Genomic DNA, 15,799 nt, shown 5'->3' on the forward strand with positions numbered 1-15,799 from the left:
CTATACTAGCTGTATGTGGTCTGTCACTGGAGCTAGAGAGAGAGACCCCAGGGAGGGAACATGCAATTATACACCTAATAAGGGGAGTGGTTAAGGGTGGTGAGGTCACTATGTTAAAGGCACATGCACTAGCTATCTACATCCTTCCTCTTGGAACAAAGCAATATAACAGTGACAGGGCGACCACGTCTCATGCGCTACAAGCAGGCATACAATGATTACAGAGCTAAACAAAATCCCCGTAGCGAACAGGCGGCTTGACCAGCCTGCCTGACCGGGTGCGAAGCTCGCCACCTCCTCCCCCTGCAGGAACAAGAGCAGCCGGGGCCGGGGCAGGCGAGCGAACCGGGGATACAGGGGGAGAAGAGGCAGGAGAAGACCCACCCGCCGGCGGGGTAGAGGGAGAACGAGGGCTGGGAGGCGGAGACGGGGGCTTAATCAACGGCGAAGGGAGGGATCTGGGCACCTGCGGAACGGCAGGAGCGGAAACAGACAAGGGAGGGGAGAAGGGGGCAGCAGGCGGAGGTCGGGGCTCGTTAACGAGCAGCAGATGCTGGCGGGAACGGCAGTAGATGACCCCGTCGTGGTCCACCAAGTAAGACCGCGGTGAGCCGGCATCACCGACCACCGTGGCGAGCTTGTAGTGGCCAGAGGCAGTCTGCATCCGGACGATCTGGCCGGGAAACAGGGGCGGCAGGGGGCGGCAGGACTGGTCGTGGGAGCGCTTCTGCGAGTCATGCTTGGTGGTGATACGCTCCTGGACAGTAGCAGGGGGGAGAACAGAGGGAACAAGGGATTGCTGGGCAACAGGGAGGGGGGGGCGAGTTCTGCGAGACAGCAGTCGTTGTGCCGGCGAACCCAGGGCAGGGTCGCGGGAGATGTTGCGGAGATTAAGTAGGGCCAGGTGGAAGTCCGACTTGGACAGCCGACAGTGCTCCAGCAAACCCTTAGCACTGCGGACTGCACGCTCCGCCAGGCCGTTGCTTTGCGGGTACTCAGGGCTGCTGGTAAAATGTTTAAAGTTCCACTGAGAAGCGAAACGCTGGAACTCGGCACTGGTGAACTGGCTGCCGTTGTCAGATTGGAGGCGAGCAGGGGAGCCAAACGTGGCAAAGTGGCGACGCAGCCTCCCGATGACAGCCGAGGAGGAAAGGGAGTGGAGTTGGTCGACCTCAAACCAGTTGGAATAGGAGTCGACGAGGACCAGGAAGTGTTTCCCACGCCACTCGAAAATGTCAGTAGCGACCGCCGTCCAGGGGAGATCAGGGGCAGGTTGTTGCAGCAGCGGCTGACGTTGTTGATGTGGGGCCAGGCTGTTGCAAGAAGGGCAAGCAGAGACCCACTCCCGGATGTCGTTGGCCATGCTGGGCCAGTAGAACTGGCCTTGGGCGCTGGACAGAGTGGCCTCGGCCCCAGGATGACCGTTGTGGGCAGACTGAAAATAGGCAACCCTCAGTGACTCGGGCACTACGACCTTGTGCCCCTTAACCACCACGCCGTCGTGCAGGACGAGCTCATCGCGGACCAGGAAGTATGGGACTACACTGGCCGGCAAGGAGGAGCGGCGTTCAGGCCAACCCTGGATGATGATGTCGGACAGTAGCTGCAGGGTAGGATCCTTGGCAGTGTGGGAGACGAGGGACTGCATCTGCTTGGAAGGCACAAAGTTGACATTAAGCACCATTAGGTCCGACGACTCGTAGGGGTGGCGGGCAGAGGAAGGCAGAGGGGCGCGGGACAGTGTGTCGGCAACGAACATGTCTTTGCCTTTTCGGTAAACGATGGTAAAAGTAAACCGTTGCAGCTGCAACATCATACGCTGCAACCTGGAGGAAGCAGCGTGGATCGGCTTGTTAAGAATGGTCACTAGCGGCTGGTGATCCGTTTCAATCGTGAAGGTATTGCCCAGAATGTAGTCCTTGAACCTCGAGCAAGCAAACACCACAGCAAGGAGTTCTTTTTCAATTTGAGCGTAGCGCTGCTCGGCAGGGGTCATGGTGCGGGACGCATAGGAAACGGGCAGCTGCTGACCGTCGTGGAGCTGCATGCAAGCGGCGCCGAGGCCAAACTTGGAAGCGTCACAGGTGAGAACAATGGGGTGCTGTAGGTCAAAAAACTTGAGTGTGGGGGTACTGACCAGTCGGGACTTCAGGACGTCAAAGGCGCGTTGGTGTTGCGGGAACCAAGCCCAGGCAGTGTCCTTTTTGATGAGCTCCCTCAGGGGCGCACTCAGTTCGCTGAGGTCGGGGATAAACTTCCCCAGGTAGTTCACCATGCCCAGGAAACGCTGCAGAGCGGGCACATCGGTAGGAGGGGACATTCCAGAGACGGCAGCAGTTTTCTCCGGGTCGGGCTTCAGCCCCGAGGCGGTAAAGACGTGGCCCACGTAAGTGACTTCTTTAACGCGGAATCGACATTTCTTTGGGTTAAGTTTCAGATTAATGTCCCGGGCCCGATCTAGGACTTTACGGAGGTTCAGGTCGTGTTCAGCCACGTCCTTGCCATAGACCAGGATGTCGTCAACTATGATAGCACACGGCAGACCGGCGAACAGCTGCTCCATGGTCCGCTGGAACACCTCACTGGCAGAGTTGATGCCGAATGGCATGCGCAGAAATCGAAATCTTCCGAACGGTGTGCTGAAGGTCGTCAGGTAGGAAGAACGTTCATCTAACGGTATCTGCCAGAAAGAGCTTTTGGCATCGAGGACCGAAAAGACAGTGGCCGGGCCAACCTGTGCAGCGACGTCCTCTACTGTGCGCATCGGGTAGTGCGGGCGTTTGATTGCCAGGTTCAGGTCCTTGGGGTTGATGCAAATGCGAATCTCAGATTTGTCCTTCTTGGCCGCCACCACCATGGTGGAGACCCACCGGGTGGGCTCGCTCACCTCTTTCAGGATGCCCTTGGAGACCATGTTCAGTAACGCAGACTTCACCTTGTCCTTCATGGCGAAGGAGACGCGGTGTGGCGGGCGGACCACAGGCTCTATGCTGGAGTCGACAGCAATCTTGTAGCAGCTGGGCAGCTTGCCCAGCCTGTCATCGAAGCGATCAGGGTATTCAAGCAGGGGGTCCATGAGGGTCTGTACCTGATGGATGTCGTGATGAAAGGAGACCAAACCGAGGTCCTGGCATGCTCGGGCGCCGAGCAGGGTCACGTTGTCGGAATCTAGCAGGTAGAAAGTGAGGGGCCGAGAGGCCTCCAGGACCTTGCAGTGCAAAGTTGTCTTTCCCACAGGAACGAGTACAGCTCCCCCATATGCATGCAGGCGGGAGTGAGCAGGAGACACTTTCTCACCAGACCTTATCTTGCGAAACAGGCTTGTTGACATAACATTTCCAAAAGCGCCTGTGTCCAACTTAGCTGAGAAGGTCGTACCATTAACGGTCACACGGACAGAAGGGTTAGCAACCAAAGCATGAGAGTCTAGAAGCGAAAACACGCTGGCCTCCCCTTCGGAGGAACTGATATCAGAAAGGGTGAGATCATCAGGCAGGTGCTCTGAGACAGTACTATCAGCCTGAGCAAGGTTGACCGGCACTCTCCGAAAAGGGGGGGCTTGATTCCCGCGGGCTCGGCAGGCTGCAGAAAAATGATTTAGCTTTCTGCAGAAATTGCAGGTCTTCCCCAGGGCAGGGCACACGTTGAATTGATGGGTAGCAAAGTTGCAGTTGGGGCAGCGGCGGGCGACTCCTGACCTGGGTGGGGGTGGACCCTGTTGTCGCCGCGGGGCAACGTTTCTTGGGCGGCCGGTGGCAGAGGCTAAGTCGACATGAGTGTCCTCGGGTGGCAGGGTAGAGGCGACAGCTTCAGCCATGAGTGCAGCGTGTAGAGCCGCATCCAGAGAAAGTTCGGGCATTCTGAGAAGTTCTGCTCTCAGTTTGGTATCGCGGAGGCCGTATACAAGGATATCACGAGTCACCTGTTCGGGGGTCAGGGCATCAAGGCGGCAGCGCCGAGCCAGGTGCCTCAACGCGGCGATGTAGTTAGTGACGGACTCGTCAGCGCTCTGCCGACGGCCAAACATTTTGAAACGCTCCAAAATAGAGTTGGTGGGAACATCACACAGGGCAGTGAACTTAGCAATGAGACATACCGGATCGAGGGCACTCTCACCAGCAGCATACACAAACGACTCGGACCGTTCCAGGGCGTCGGGACCGGCCAAGTTGAGGAGCAGAGATGCACGCGTCTCAGCGGTGGCAGCAGGGTGGGCGATGGTCACATAATGCTGAAAATCACGTCGGAAGACATCCCATCGATGGGCAATGTCCCCATCAAATACAAGCGGGTCGGGCTTGCGGCACGAGTTTGCCATGGCACGAGGGAAGGAAACAGGATAAGGGTACTGGGGTATAAAACTAAAAGAAAACCGGCAAACAGGAGGCGCAGGGTCTCACAGCTGAGACACCATGTAAAGAAGTCTCAACAACACATTGTCTTAACTGTAGCTTTTATTAACTGTTCACATAATTGCTATACTAGCTGTACGTGGTCTGTCACTGGAGCTAGAGAGAGAGACCCCAGGGAGGGAACATGCAATTATACACCTAATAAGGGGAGTGGTTAAGGGTGGTGAGGTCACTATGTTAAAGGCACATGCACTAGCTATCTACAGTATAAACCAAGTCTATCCAGTCTTTCTCATAAGACAGTCCCTGACATCCCAGGAATCAGTCTGGTGAATCATCTCTGCACTCCCTCTATGGCAATAATGTCCTTCCTCAGATTTGGAGACCAAACTGTACGCAATACTCCAGGTGTGGTCTCACCAAGACCCTGTACAACTGCAGTAGAACCTCCCTGCTCCTATACTCAAATCCTTTTGCAATGAAAGCTAACATACCATTTGCTTTCTTTACTGCCTGCTGCACCTGCATGCCTACCTTCAATTACTGGTGTACCATGACACCCAGGTCTCGTTGCATCTCCCCTTTTCCTAATCGGCCACCATTTAGATAATAGTCTACTTTCCTGTTTTTGCCACCAGTGGACAACCTCACATTTATCCACATGATACTGCATCTGCCATGCATTTTCCCACTCACCCAGCCTATCCAAGTCACCTTGCAGCCTCCTAGCATCCTCCTCACAGCTAACACTGCCCCCCAGCTTCGTGTCATCCGCAAACCTGGAGATGTTGCATTCAATTCCCTCGTCCAAATCATTAATATATATTGTAAATAGCTGGGGTCCCAGCACTGAGCCTTGCGGTACCCCACTAGTCACTCCCTGCCATTCTGTAATTCCCCGTTTTCTCTCTCCCTCCCGTTTTAAAAAGTGGGGTTACATTAGCTCCAATCCTCAGGAACTACTCCAGAATCTAAATAGTTTTGAAAAATGAGACGTTGCGATGAGGAGTTACGTGAAGAAGCCGCCAGCTGAACATAGCCTCAGTTGACCAGATATCACTGTAAACATAGTGCATCAAACATGATATTGACTTGTTGTTGATGCTTTTAATGGAAATAATAATAATGGTCCCTTACATCAGGGAAAAAGAATAGATTATTTAACAGAACTTAAAATGTTACTAGCAAACGAACCAGGCCTGGCAATAGGCTGATTGTAAAAAGCTTGAAAAGTCCGCTCATTCGACCATCCTGCTGTCACTAGGCTGCGGTCCAGCGGAACTTCCATGAATCTTGCTGCCAATGTTGCTGCTGCCCTGGTAGAGTGAGATTTAAAAACATCAGTGTCCACTCCTGCGAAAGCTAATACATGTCTCAACCATCTGGAGAGTTTAGGAGCAAGGTCCTACTGCAGTTGTACAGGGCCCTAGTGAGGCCACACCTGGAGTATTGTATTCAGACTGAAGAAGGGTTTCGGCCCGAAACGTTGCCTATCTCCTTCGCTCCATAGATGCTGCTGCACCCGCTGAGTTTCTCCAGCATTTACGTGTACAAGGGATATGGGGAGAAGGCAGGAACGGGGTATTGATTGTGGATGATCAGCCGTGATCACATTGATCAGCGGCACTGGCCATCTTCATGTTCCTATCACAATCTTACCTGTCTCTCTCCATCCCATAGCTCCAGCACCAAGCTGTCATCCACAGCATTCGGCCGGTGAGAGACTCCCTCCCCCCCCCCCCCCCCCCCCCACATGTTCTCCCTCCCCCCCCCACATGTTCTCCCTCCCCCCCACATGTTCTCCCTCCCCCCCTCTCTTCCTCCCCTCGCCCCCCCCCACTTGCTCTTCCCCCCTCCTTAACCCCCTCTCCTCCCCCCCCCCTGTCTCTGGGCTGAGGGGAGGGGGGGGAGAGGGAGGGGGAGGGGGAGGGGAGGGGGAGGGGAGGGGAGGGGGTCTCTGGGCTGAGGGGAGGGGGGAGGGGAGGGGGGGCGGGAGGAGGGGGGAGGGGAGGGGGTCTCTGGGCTGAGGGGAGGGGGGAGGGGGAGAGGGGAGGGGGTCTCTGGGCTGAGGGGGAGGGGGGGGAGGGGAGGGGTCTCTGGGGCTGTGCTCGGTGCAATCAATCACGGCCACTGTCACATCTACAGACAGCTGTTCCACAGCAGCACGTTGGGCAGCTGCAGCACCGAGGACCTGACCCGGGACAGTGACGACTCACCGCGGCCCGACATCGCACAGAAGGTGAGGGGGGAGGGGGGGGGGGGGGTACCGTACACCTTCCCTCCCCATCCCCCCTCCTCCTCCCCCACCCCTCCCCTCACCGCATTCAGCCAACAGTTTGATTCACTCACTCAGCAATTTATTACACCACTGAATACACACTCGCGTATCCACTCACACTAGCGTGTCCACACGCACACTCACGTGTTCCCACACACGGCAGAGCACGCATGGCTGCAGGATGTTTTGGTTCTCGATCGCCTGGCAGTGTTGGCGACGGTATGAGGCAGGGGCTTTCTCCACGAGACCCTCCTTTATTATGAGAGCAGACCCCCACTGTACTCCCCGAGACCCCACTGCCCCTCCCCCACTGCCCCTCCCCAAGACCCCCATCAGCGGCTGCAACATTGTAGCCCACTCACCACACTGTCACAACACCAAGTGCTGGAGTAACTCAGCGGGACGGGCAGCGTCTCTGGAGGGGAGCAACAGGTGACGCGCTGCCTGACTCCAACACTTGGTCCATCTCTGGTTTAAACCAGCATCAACACAGTACCTGTTGTTACCTGTCAGGTGTGTTACCTGGAGAGGAAGGTGACTGAGCTGGAGATGGAGCGGCTGATGAAGGGGAGCAGAAGAGTAAACTCATGCATCAGAACATCCACCTGGTGCACAGGTAGCTGGGGGTGGGGCAGGGAGGTGGGAGGAGGGGGCTCTCGGGGGGGGGGGGGGGATTGTTGAGGGGGGGAGGTTGTCGGGGGGGGGGGGGTTGTTCCAGGGGAGGGGGCTGTGGGGGATGGGTTGTCGGGGGGAGGGGGTTGTTCCAGGGGAGGGGGCTGTGGGGGATGGGTTGTCGGGGGAGGGGGTTGTTCCAGGGGAGGGGGCTGTGGGGGATGGGTTGTCGGGGGGAGGGGGCTGTGGGGGATGGGTTGTCGGGGGGGGAGGGGGCTGTGGGGGGTGGTTTGTCGAGGGGCAGGGGGGGTTGTTGGGGGGGGGGGGGGGTGGCTGTTCCGGGGGGATCCCGTCTCTGACTGACGTCACTGCCCCCACCCCAGGGTCCATGCAGCGGAGGAGCTGGTCGGGACGGGACGAGCAGGGCCGCGCACACGAGACGATGCGGGAGACGCGTGGCGACACACCGGGCAGCTTCTGGACGTGTCCGCGGGGAGACGGAGACGCAGACACAGAGCCTGAGGTACAGGTGGGTCTGACCCCTGACCCCCGACCCCAACCCGCGACCCTCGTCACCCACACCGCCCCCGCCCCCCCCCCCCCCCCCAAACAGCCCAGATGTTCCTGCGCTGGGGGGCAGTAAATGCAGATGTTGTGTCCAGGGCGCAGCAGCTGGATGAGGAATCGCAGCGACTGAAGCTGACGGCGGCTCGGATAAAGTGTCGCAGCGAGCGGCGGCTCGGACCAGGTGAGGGGGGGAGGGGTGAGGGGGGGGGTGTGGGGGGGTGAGGGGGTGTGGGGGGGTGGGGGGCTTGTTGGGGGGGTGGGGTGTGTGGGCTGGGAGGGGGGAGCGAGGGGGGGGGCCTTGTGGGGGAGGGAGGGGGGAGGGGGGGTCCACCGGAAGGGTGAGATGTTGCGGGGTGGAGGGGGGGGGGGGCAGAGATGGGGGGGGGGGGGGCTGGGGGGTGGGGGGGGGGGGGGGGAGGGTGAGGGGGTGTTGAGGGGGGGTTGGTGCGGGGGGGGTGGGTGTGGGGGGGGTGGAGGGGGACGAGGGGGTGGTGGGGGGCACGGGGGGGGTGGGGGAGGCGAGGGGGGTGGGGGTGTTGGGGGGTGCTTGTATGGGGTGGAGGCGGTGTGGCCGGGGTGGAGGAGGGGGGGAGGGGGTACAGGATGGCAGGGGTTGGGGGGGGTGGGGGGGGGGAGTTGTGTGGGGGGGTGGGGGAGCAGGGCAGGTGGGGGGGGTGAGTGGGGGAGGAGGGGGGGGGGGGTGAGGGGTGGTGACTGGGGTGGGGGATGGGGGGGGTTTGGGGTCGAGGGGGGGGGGTGATGGAGGGGGGGGTGGTGGGGCAGGGGGGTTGGGGGGTGGGGTGGGTGGGTGGAGGTGTGGGGGGGCCGGGGGTGCTTTATGGGGAGCAGGGGTGTGTGGGCATGGGTGGTGGAGGAGGCCCCACCCCCATCGCCAAGACCCCCCAGCAGCCCCCCCACCGGGGGTCCCCTCCTCTCCCCGCCCCCACTGCCGCTCTGTGACCCAGCCCGCCTTCCAGCAGCTGCACCTGTCGTTGCCGTTCTCCACCTCCCCAGGTACCTGACCTGTTGCTACCTGAATGCAGACACCCTCCACCTAGGGGCCCGTGGTTCCCTGCACCCCCCATGTTCCAGCCCCCCCCCCCCCTCTCCACCTCCATCCCTCCAGTGTGGGACATGGCCACTGTTTATATCATCGCTGCCTCCACAATCTCCGATCTTCCTCAGAAACAATAAAAGTCGATCTCAGTCGCTGAGCTCCAGGCATGGGCCCAGTAAACTTCCTGCCTCCACATCGTTCCTCAATGGAGCGACTGCAACTGCACGCAATACTCCAAATGCGTTCTTACTGCAGTTAAAGAGTGATACAGCACGGAAACAGGCCCTTCAGCCCAACTTGCCCAGGCTGACCAACATACCCCATCTACACTAGTCCCACCTGCCTGCGTTTGGCCTATGTCTCTCTAAACCTGTCCTATCCATGTACCCGAGGCATAATCAAAGCCTCAACTACCTCTTCTGGCAGCTCGTTCCGTACACCCACACCCTGTGTGTCCCCCCCTCACCTTAAACCCGTGTCCTCTGGGTAAAAGATTCTGTGCATCTACCCGATCTATTCCTCTTGTGATTTTGTTCACCTCTGTATGAATCCACCCCATCCTCCTGCGCTCCAAGGAATAGAGTCCCAGCCCTTTGCCCCAACCTCTCCCTGTAGCTCAGGCCCCTCGCGTCCCGGCAACATCCTCGTAAACCTTCTCTTCCCTCTCTCCCCCCCCCCCCCCTGCAGGAACACCAGTGCATCTCCTACCAGTGGGAGGATGCGGGGCTGCGACTGCAGGACGAGCTGCAGCTGCATCGCAGGATGGTGGAGCGCATGCGGCAGAGCCGGCTGCAGTTCCAGCGGGAGCGCGCGAGAGGCCATGCAGGAGGTGGGGGGGGAGGGGGGGGGTGGGGGTTGTGGGTGTGTGTGGGGGGGGGGTGGGGCTGGGGGGTGTGGGGGGGGGGAGGGGGAGGGGGAGGGGGGGGTGTGGGGGGGGCTGGGGGGGTGGGTGGTAGTGGGTTTCAGTGACTAGTGGAGTTCCGCAGGGTCGGTGCTGGGTCAGCAACTCTTCACGTTGTATATTAATGATTTGAAGGAGGGGATTGAAGGCTTTGTGGCCAAGTTTGAGGGTGTGTGAGGCTGGGGGTGGGGGGGGTGAGGAGGGTGGGGGTGTGGGTGGGGGGGGGGATGGGGTGGGGGGGGGTCAGGGGTGGTTAGGCTGTGACACAGACTGATACTATGACTGCCGATCCTCTGGCCCCCGCAGCTTGTGGAGGACCTGCGCCGTGAGCTACTGGTGCAGAGCCGCTGTGGGGGGAGGGGGGTTCTCACCCCGTGGGGGGCCCCCTGCACCCGGCTCTGTGACCTCACCTTCCCCCCCCGACCCCTGGAGCTGCAGTACCAGGTGGAGCGGCTCACGCAGGTAGGGGGTGGGGACGGGGTCTTGCATGTGTCCGTGTCAGTATGCGTGTGTGTGTGTGCCCATGTTCGTGTGCGGTGTGTGTCCGTGTGCATGTGTGGTTGGTGTGTGTGTGTGCGTGTGCATGTGTTGGTGTGCGTGTCCGTGTGCATGTGTTGGTGTGTGTGTGTGTCCATGTGTTGGTGTGTGTGTCCGTGTGCATGTGTTGGTGTGTGTGTGTGCGTGTGCATGTGTGTGTGTGTGTGTGCGTGTCCGTGTGTGTGTGTGTCCGTGTGCATGTGTGTGTGTGTCTCCGTGTGCATGTGTGTGTGTGTGTCCGTGTGCATGTGTTGTGTGTGTGTGCATGTGTGTGTGTTGGTGTGTGTGTGTCCGTGTGTGTGTGTGTGTGTGTGTGTGTGTGTGTGTGTGTGTGTGTGTGTGTGTGTGTGTGTGTGTGTGTGTGTGTGTGTGTGTGTGTGTGTGTGTGTGTGTGTGTGTGTGTGTGTGTGTGTGTGTGTGTGTGTGTGTGTGTGTGTGTGTGTGTGTTGTGTGTGTGTGTCCGTGTGTGTGCGTGTCCGTGTGCGGGTGTGTGTGTGTGTGTGTGCGTGTCCGTGTGCGGGTGTGTGTGTGTGTGTGCGTGTCCGTGTGCGGGCGTGTGTGCGTGTCCGTGTGCTGACCCTCGTGTGTTACAGGACAATGAGCGGCTGCAGGAACAGAACGATGGGCTGAATGGCCAGGTGTTGGCGCTGAGTCTGAGCGGAGCCGCTGAGCTGTGCGGTGGACATGCCAGGGCCCAGAACCTGGCCACGGAGATCGACACCGCCAGCCAGGACCAGGTGAGTACATGCGTGTGCCTAGCATGACGAATAGTGTGCACATGTGACCCTGGCAGGATCGATGGAGTGCATGTGTGTACCAGGCATGCACAGGTAAATTCATGCATGTACCTGGCATGACCAGGTGTGTTCATGCACGTACCTGCTACAACCAGGTGAATGTGTGCGTCCGGGTGGGTGGGGTCTGTTTGTGTCTGCATCTGACCCTTTGCCCTTTGCCCCCTCCCCTTTGTCCCTTGCCCCCTCCACCCTCACCTTTGCCCTTTGCCCCCTCCCCTTTGTCCCTTGCCCCCCTCCACTCTCACCTTTGCCTTTTGCCCCCTCCCCTTTGTCCCTTGCCCCCTCCACTCTCACCTTTGCCCTTTTCCCCCTCCCCTTTGTCCCTTGCCCCCTCCACTCTCACCTTTGCCCCCTCCCCTTTGTCCCTTGCCCCCTCCACTCTCACCTTTGCCCTTTGCCCCCTCCCCTTTGTCCCTTGCCCCCTCCACTCTCACCTTTGCCCTTTGCCCCCTCCCCACAGCTACTGGGCGCGCTACGTGATCAGGAGGAAGTGAGTGAGCGACTGCGGGAATACATGGAGCGCATCATCCTGGCCATCATCGATCACAGCCCCTCCATCCTGGAGATCAAGAAGTGAGGCAGCACCCCAGGGTGGCAGCACCCCAGGGTGGCAGCTCTCCAGTGCTGGAGCAGCCCGGACTGGGGTACGGAGGATGGGAGGGGAGGGACAATGGTTACTCTGGGGGTGACTCCAGGGGCAGAGGTCAGTCCGAGACCCAGTCTGTAATCTTGGTGACTGTGGGTAGCGGGGTAGTAGAGAGCAATGGGCTGAAGGGTCACTTGTCAGCCAGCACGTTCACAGTGAGTGGCAGGGCCCCGGGGTGGATTGCTCCCTGAAGGTGCCGTTACAGGGAGACAAGGAGGCGAGGACGGCCTTTGTACATTGTCCTTCATCAGTCTGAAGAAGTGTCGACCTGAAACGTCACCCATTCCTTCTCTCCACAGATGCTGCCTGACCCGCTGAGTTACTCCAGCACTCTGTGAAACGTCACGTATCCATGTTCTCCACAGATGCTGCCGGACGCTGAGTTACTCCAGCACTCTGTGAAACGTCACGTATCCATGTTCTCCACAGATGCTGCCTGACCCGCTGAGTTACTCCAGCACTCTGTGAAACGTCACGTATCCATGTTCTCCACAGATGCTGCCTGACCCGCTGAGTTACTCCAGCACTCTGTGTCCACCCTATCAAGTATAGAAGTTGGGGTGTCACGTTGCAGCTGAACTAGATGGTGGTGAGGAGGTATTTGGGGTCTTGTCACCCTGCTGAAGGCAGGAAGACTACAGATTGACAAGGACGTCACTAGGACTGGAGCTCCTGAGATACAGGGAGATACAGGCTAGGATTTTATTTTTTGCAGTGCAGGATTCTGCCACCTGATGGCGTCTAGAACCACAGGACTGGTTTACGGAGAGAGGAGAAAGATTAAATAAAAAGCTGAGGGGCAGCTTTTTCCCCACAGAGGGTGGTGGGTTTATGGAACGAGTTGCCACAGGAGGTCGTTGAGGCAGGTACAACATGACGTTTGGACAGGTACATGGATAGGACAGGTGTAGAGGGATATGGGCCAAACGTGGAACCAGGGTGGGTGGGGCATGTTGGTCAGCACGGGCAAGTTGGGCCGAATGGCCTGATTCCGTGCTGCATGATGCTGTGACCCCTGACCTCTCCGCATGTCCCCACATTTCCTGCCTCTGGCCCCAGTGACCATGTGACGAAACCCAGCTCCACTCTCGTTACATTCACTGACAGACACAGAGTGCTGGAGTAACTCAGCGGGTCAGGCAGCATCTGTGGAGAACATGGATAGGTGACGTTTCACAGAGTGCTGGAGTAACTCAGTGGGTGCAGCAGCATCTGTGGAGAACATGGATATGTGACTTTTCACAGAGTGCTGGAGTAACTCAGCGGGTCAGGCAGCATCTGTGGAGAACATGGATAGGTGACGTTTCACACAGTGCTGGAGTAACTCAGCGGGTCAGGCAGCATCTGTGGAGAACATGGATAGGTGATGTTTCAGGTCTGGATCCTTCTTCAAATTATGAAAGGGAGGAGGGGGTTTTGAGGAGAAAGGGAGGGGGGCCCCAGAGCTAAACCTAACTCTCTTGAAAACATCCAGTGAATCGGCCTCCACTACCTTCTGTGGCAGAGAATTCCACAGATTCACAACTCTGGGTGAAAACTTTTCCTTGGACAGACTTGAATCGCTTTCGCCGAAAGGCCGAGGGGAAACCTAACACAAGTTGATAAAGTTATGAGCAGCATAGATAGGGTAGACAGTCAGAACCTTGTTCCCAGGAAGAGGGCCCAGCTGTAATGTAAGGGGCAAAGTTTAAAGGAGATGTGTGGGGCAGGTTCTTGACACAGAGGGTGGTGGTGGTGGTGGAGGCAGATGCAAGAGGTGTTTAACAGGTGTTGGACATGGAGGGAATGGAGGGATGGATTATGCGCAGGTAAATAAGGTTCTGTTCTTGTACTGTTCAATGTTGTAACGATCAGCACCAGCCCACGCTCACATCTCGCTGCCACCATTGGGGGCAAGGTTCAGGAGCTTCTCACCTTTAACCTCTGCATGACCCCAACCCTGCAGCACCGAGCTGCGATGGACCTGTCCTCTCACCGCCTGCTTCAGCTGCAGCAACTCATCTATGTCTCATCTTCATTTATTGTGTTGAATGGGCTTGTAGCTGTAGTAAAATGATATTGTGGTCCCAGCACATGTGGCAATTTAACACAAACACATTAATAAAATGTCCTCGAATCTCACGCCTCCACCATGAAGTCTCAAGTGAAGTCATTGTTGTGATTATAGACGTATCTGACCGCACACTACCCCTCTAGTGGTCAAATTAAAATGCTTCTAGTCATTTCACAGCAGCTTGGACCAGCTGCTGTCCACAAGGCTCTATGTTCTCTCTCACCAATGTCCCCCCCTGGATACCAGGGGCCACTCCAACGGGAACGTGCGTCCAATGCGTGGCTTTGCCTGAGACGGAGATGGTGAACACACACGGCAGCTGCCAGACACACCAGCAACATGGCAGATACGGAGCACAGGCGGGCTGGTGTCATGTACAACACAGACATTGTGGGCCGAAGGGCCTGTTCCTGTACTGGTCCATGAGGAATGGGCATGGCCTCCTGCCTGGCCCGCTGAGTTACTCCAGCACTCTGGTATCACAACCCCCCAACTCCTGTTCCCATCACCCCCCCCCCAAAACTCCAGCTCCCATTCCCCCCCTCCCCCCTCCCCACCCCCCCCCCCACTTCTCTGCTTCTGTCAGAGGGAGTGAGCTACACGGGGAGGTTGGACAAACCGATTGTTTTCTGTGCAACATGAGTTGTGGGAAATACAGTGAGCGGTAGAGATGGAGTCAGGGCCTTTCCTGGCTGATCAGCGCTGGTGTGGATGGGTGGGTGGGTGTTGGTTGGGGGGGGGGGGGGTGTGTGTTTGGTGGTGGGGGGGGTGGGTGTTGGGGGGGTGTGCGTTGGTGGGGGGGGGGGGGTGTGTGTTGGTGGGGGGGGTGTGTGTGTTGGTGGGGGGTCTGTGTTGGTGGGTGCGTGGTGACCTGGGGCTTGAGATTGGGACGGGGGAGGAGATGGCGGAGATGTTTCCTGGGGAGCCGGCAGTGACACATGTGGAGGATGTTTCTGTTTGGGGAACGGGCTGACTCCTGCCTTCAGTAGCGGCCGCATTACCTGCTACAACCCAGGACTGGAACACGAGCTGCACACAAACGCTGGGGAGTGGGAGGCTGAGGGGGAACACAGTGCACACTGGGGGGGGGGTGTGAACAGCAGTTGGTGGGGGTCGAAGGTGCCCGCACAGTGGGGGGGGCAAAACACCTGTGGTGGGGTCCACCCCCGGCTGGTCTTGGTGGTTGCGTGGGGCACGGGGCTTCATATTGGGTCAAGAGTTTTATTTGTCAATTACAAAGAGATGATGCTGCAGTTCCCGGACACCCCTCCCCCGACACCCGAACCCCCTCCCCCCGAACCCACTCCCCCAACACTTCTCCCCCGAACCCACTCCCCCCGGCCGCATTACCCCCTGCCCCCGAAACCCAGGACTCCCCGACACCCCCTGCCTGAGTGCACACAGGAAACAAGGGAGGGGGGCCGGGGCAGTGGGCAGTGAGGGGGCAGTGGGGTGGGGGCAGTGGGGGTCAGTAAACCAGTGTGTGGGGTCAGTGGGCAGTGGGCAGAAGGGGCAGTGTGGGTCAGTGGGCAGTGGGGGTCAGTGGGCAGTGTGGGGGTCAGTGGGCAGTGGGGGCCAGTGGGCAGTCCACCCCAGTGGGCAGTGGGGGTCTGGGCAGTGGGGGGGTCAGTGGGCAGTGGGGTCATATTGGGGCAAGGGGTTAGTTGCAGTGGGGGGTCAGGGGCAGTGCAGGTCCCGTGGACACCCGCAGTGTGGGGTCAGTGGGCAGTGGGGGGTCAGTGGGCAGTGGGGGGTCAGTGGGCAGTGGGGGTCAGTGGGCAGTGTGGGGTCAGTGGGCAGTGGGGGTCAGTGGGCAGTGTGGGGGTCAGTGGGCAGTGGGGGTCAGGGGGCAGTGGGGGTCAGGGGGCAGTGGGGGGGGGTCAGTGGGCAGTGGGGGGTCAGTGGGCAGTGTGGGGTCAGTGGGCAGTGTGGGGGTCAGTGGGCAGTGTGGGGTCAGTGGGCAGTGGGGGTCAGTGGGCAGTGGGGGGGCAGTGGGGGT

At 58.9% G+C, this 15,799-nt stretch overlaps 1 protein-coding gene across 1 annotated transcript in view; it reads left to right on the forward strand.

The window, feature by feature from the left end:
* Nucleotides 1-14,289, forward strand: part of LOC129708495 (rab11 family-interacting protein 4-like) — a 25,133-nt gene extending 10,844 nt beyond the window's left edge. Inside the window, 13 exon segments of the mRNA XM_055654320.1 lie at nt 6,033-6,068; nt 6,498-6,591; nt 7,144-7,192; nt 7,195-7,246; nt 7,626-7,650; nt 7,652-7,702; nt 7,704-7,771; nt 7,905-7,985; nt 9,550-9,673; nt 9,675-9,695; nt 10,074-10,229; nt 10,898-11,041; nt 11,562-14,289. Of these exon segments, the coding sequence (XP_055510295.1) occupies nt 6,033-6,068; nt 6,498-6,591; nt 7,144-7,192; nt 7,195-7,246; nt 7,626-7,650; nt 7,652-7,702; nt 7,704-7,771; nt 7,905-7,985; nt 9,550-9,673; nt 9,675-9,695; nt 10,074-10,229; nt 10,898-11,041; nt 11,562-11,678 (1,018 nt within the window). The 3' untranslated portion in view covers nt 11,679-14,289.
* The last annotated feature ends 1,510 nt before the right edge of the window (nt 14,290-15,799 follow it).

Source organism: Leucoraja erinacea, chromosome 23, assembly GCF_028641065.1.
Source record: "Leucoraja erinacea ecotype New England chromosome 23, Leri_hhj_1, whole genome shotgun sequence".
NCBI classification, from domain to species: Eukaryota; Metazoa; Chordata; class Chondrichthyes; order Rajiformes; family Rajidae; genus Leucoraja; species Leucoraja erinaceus.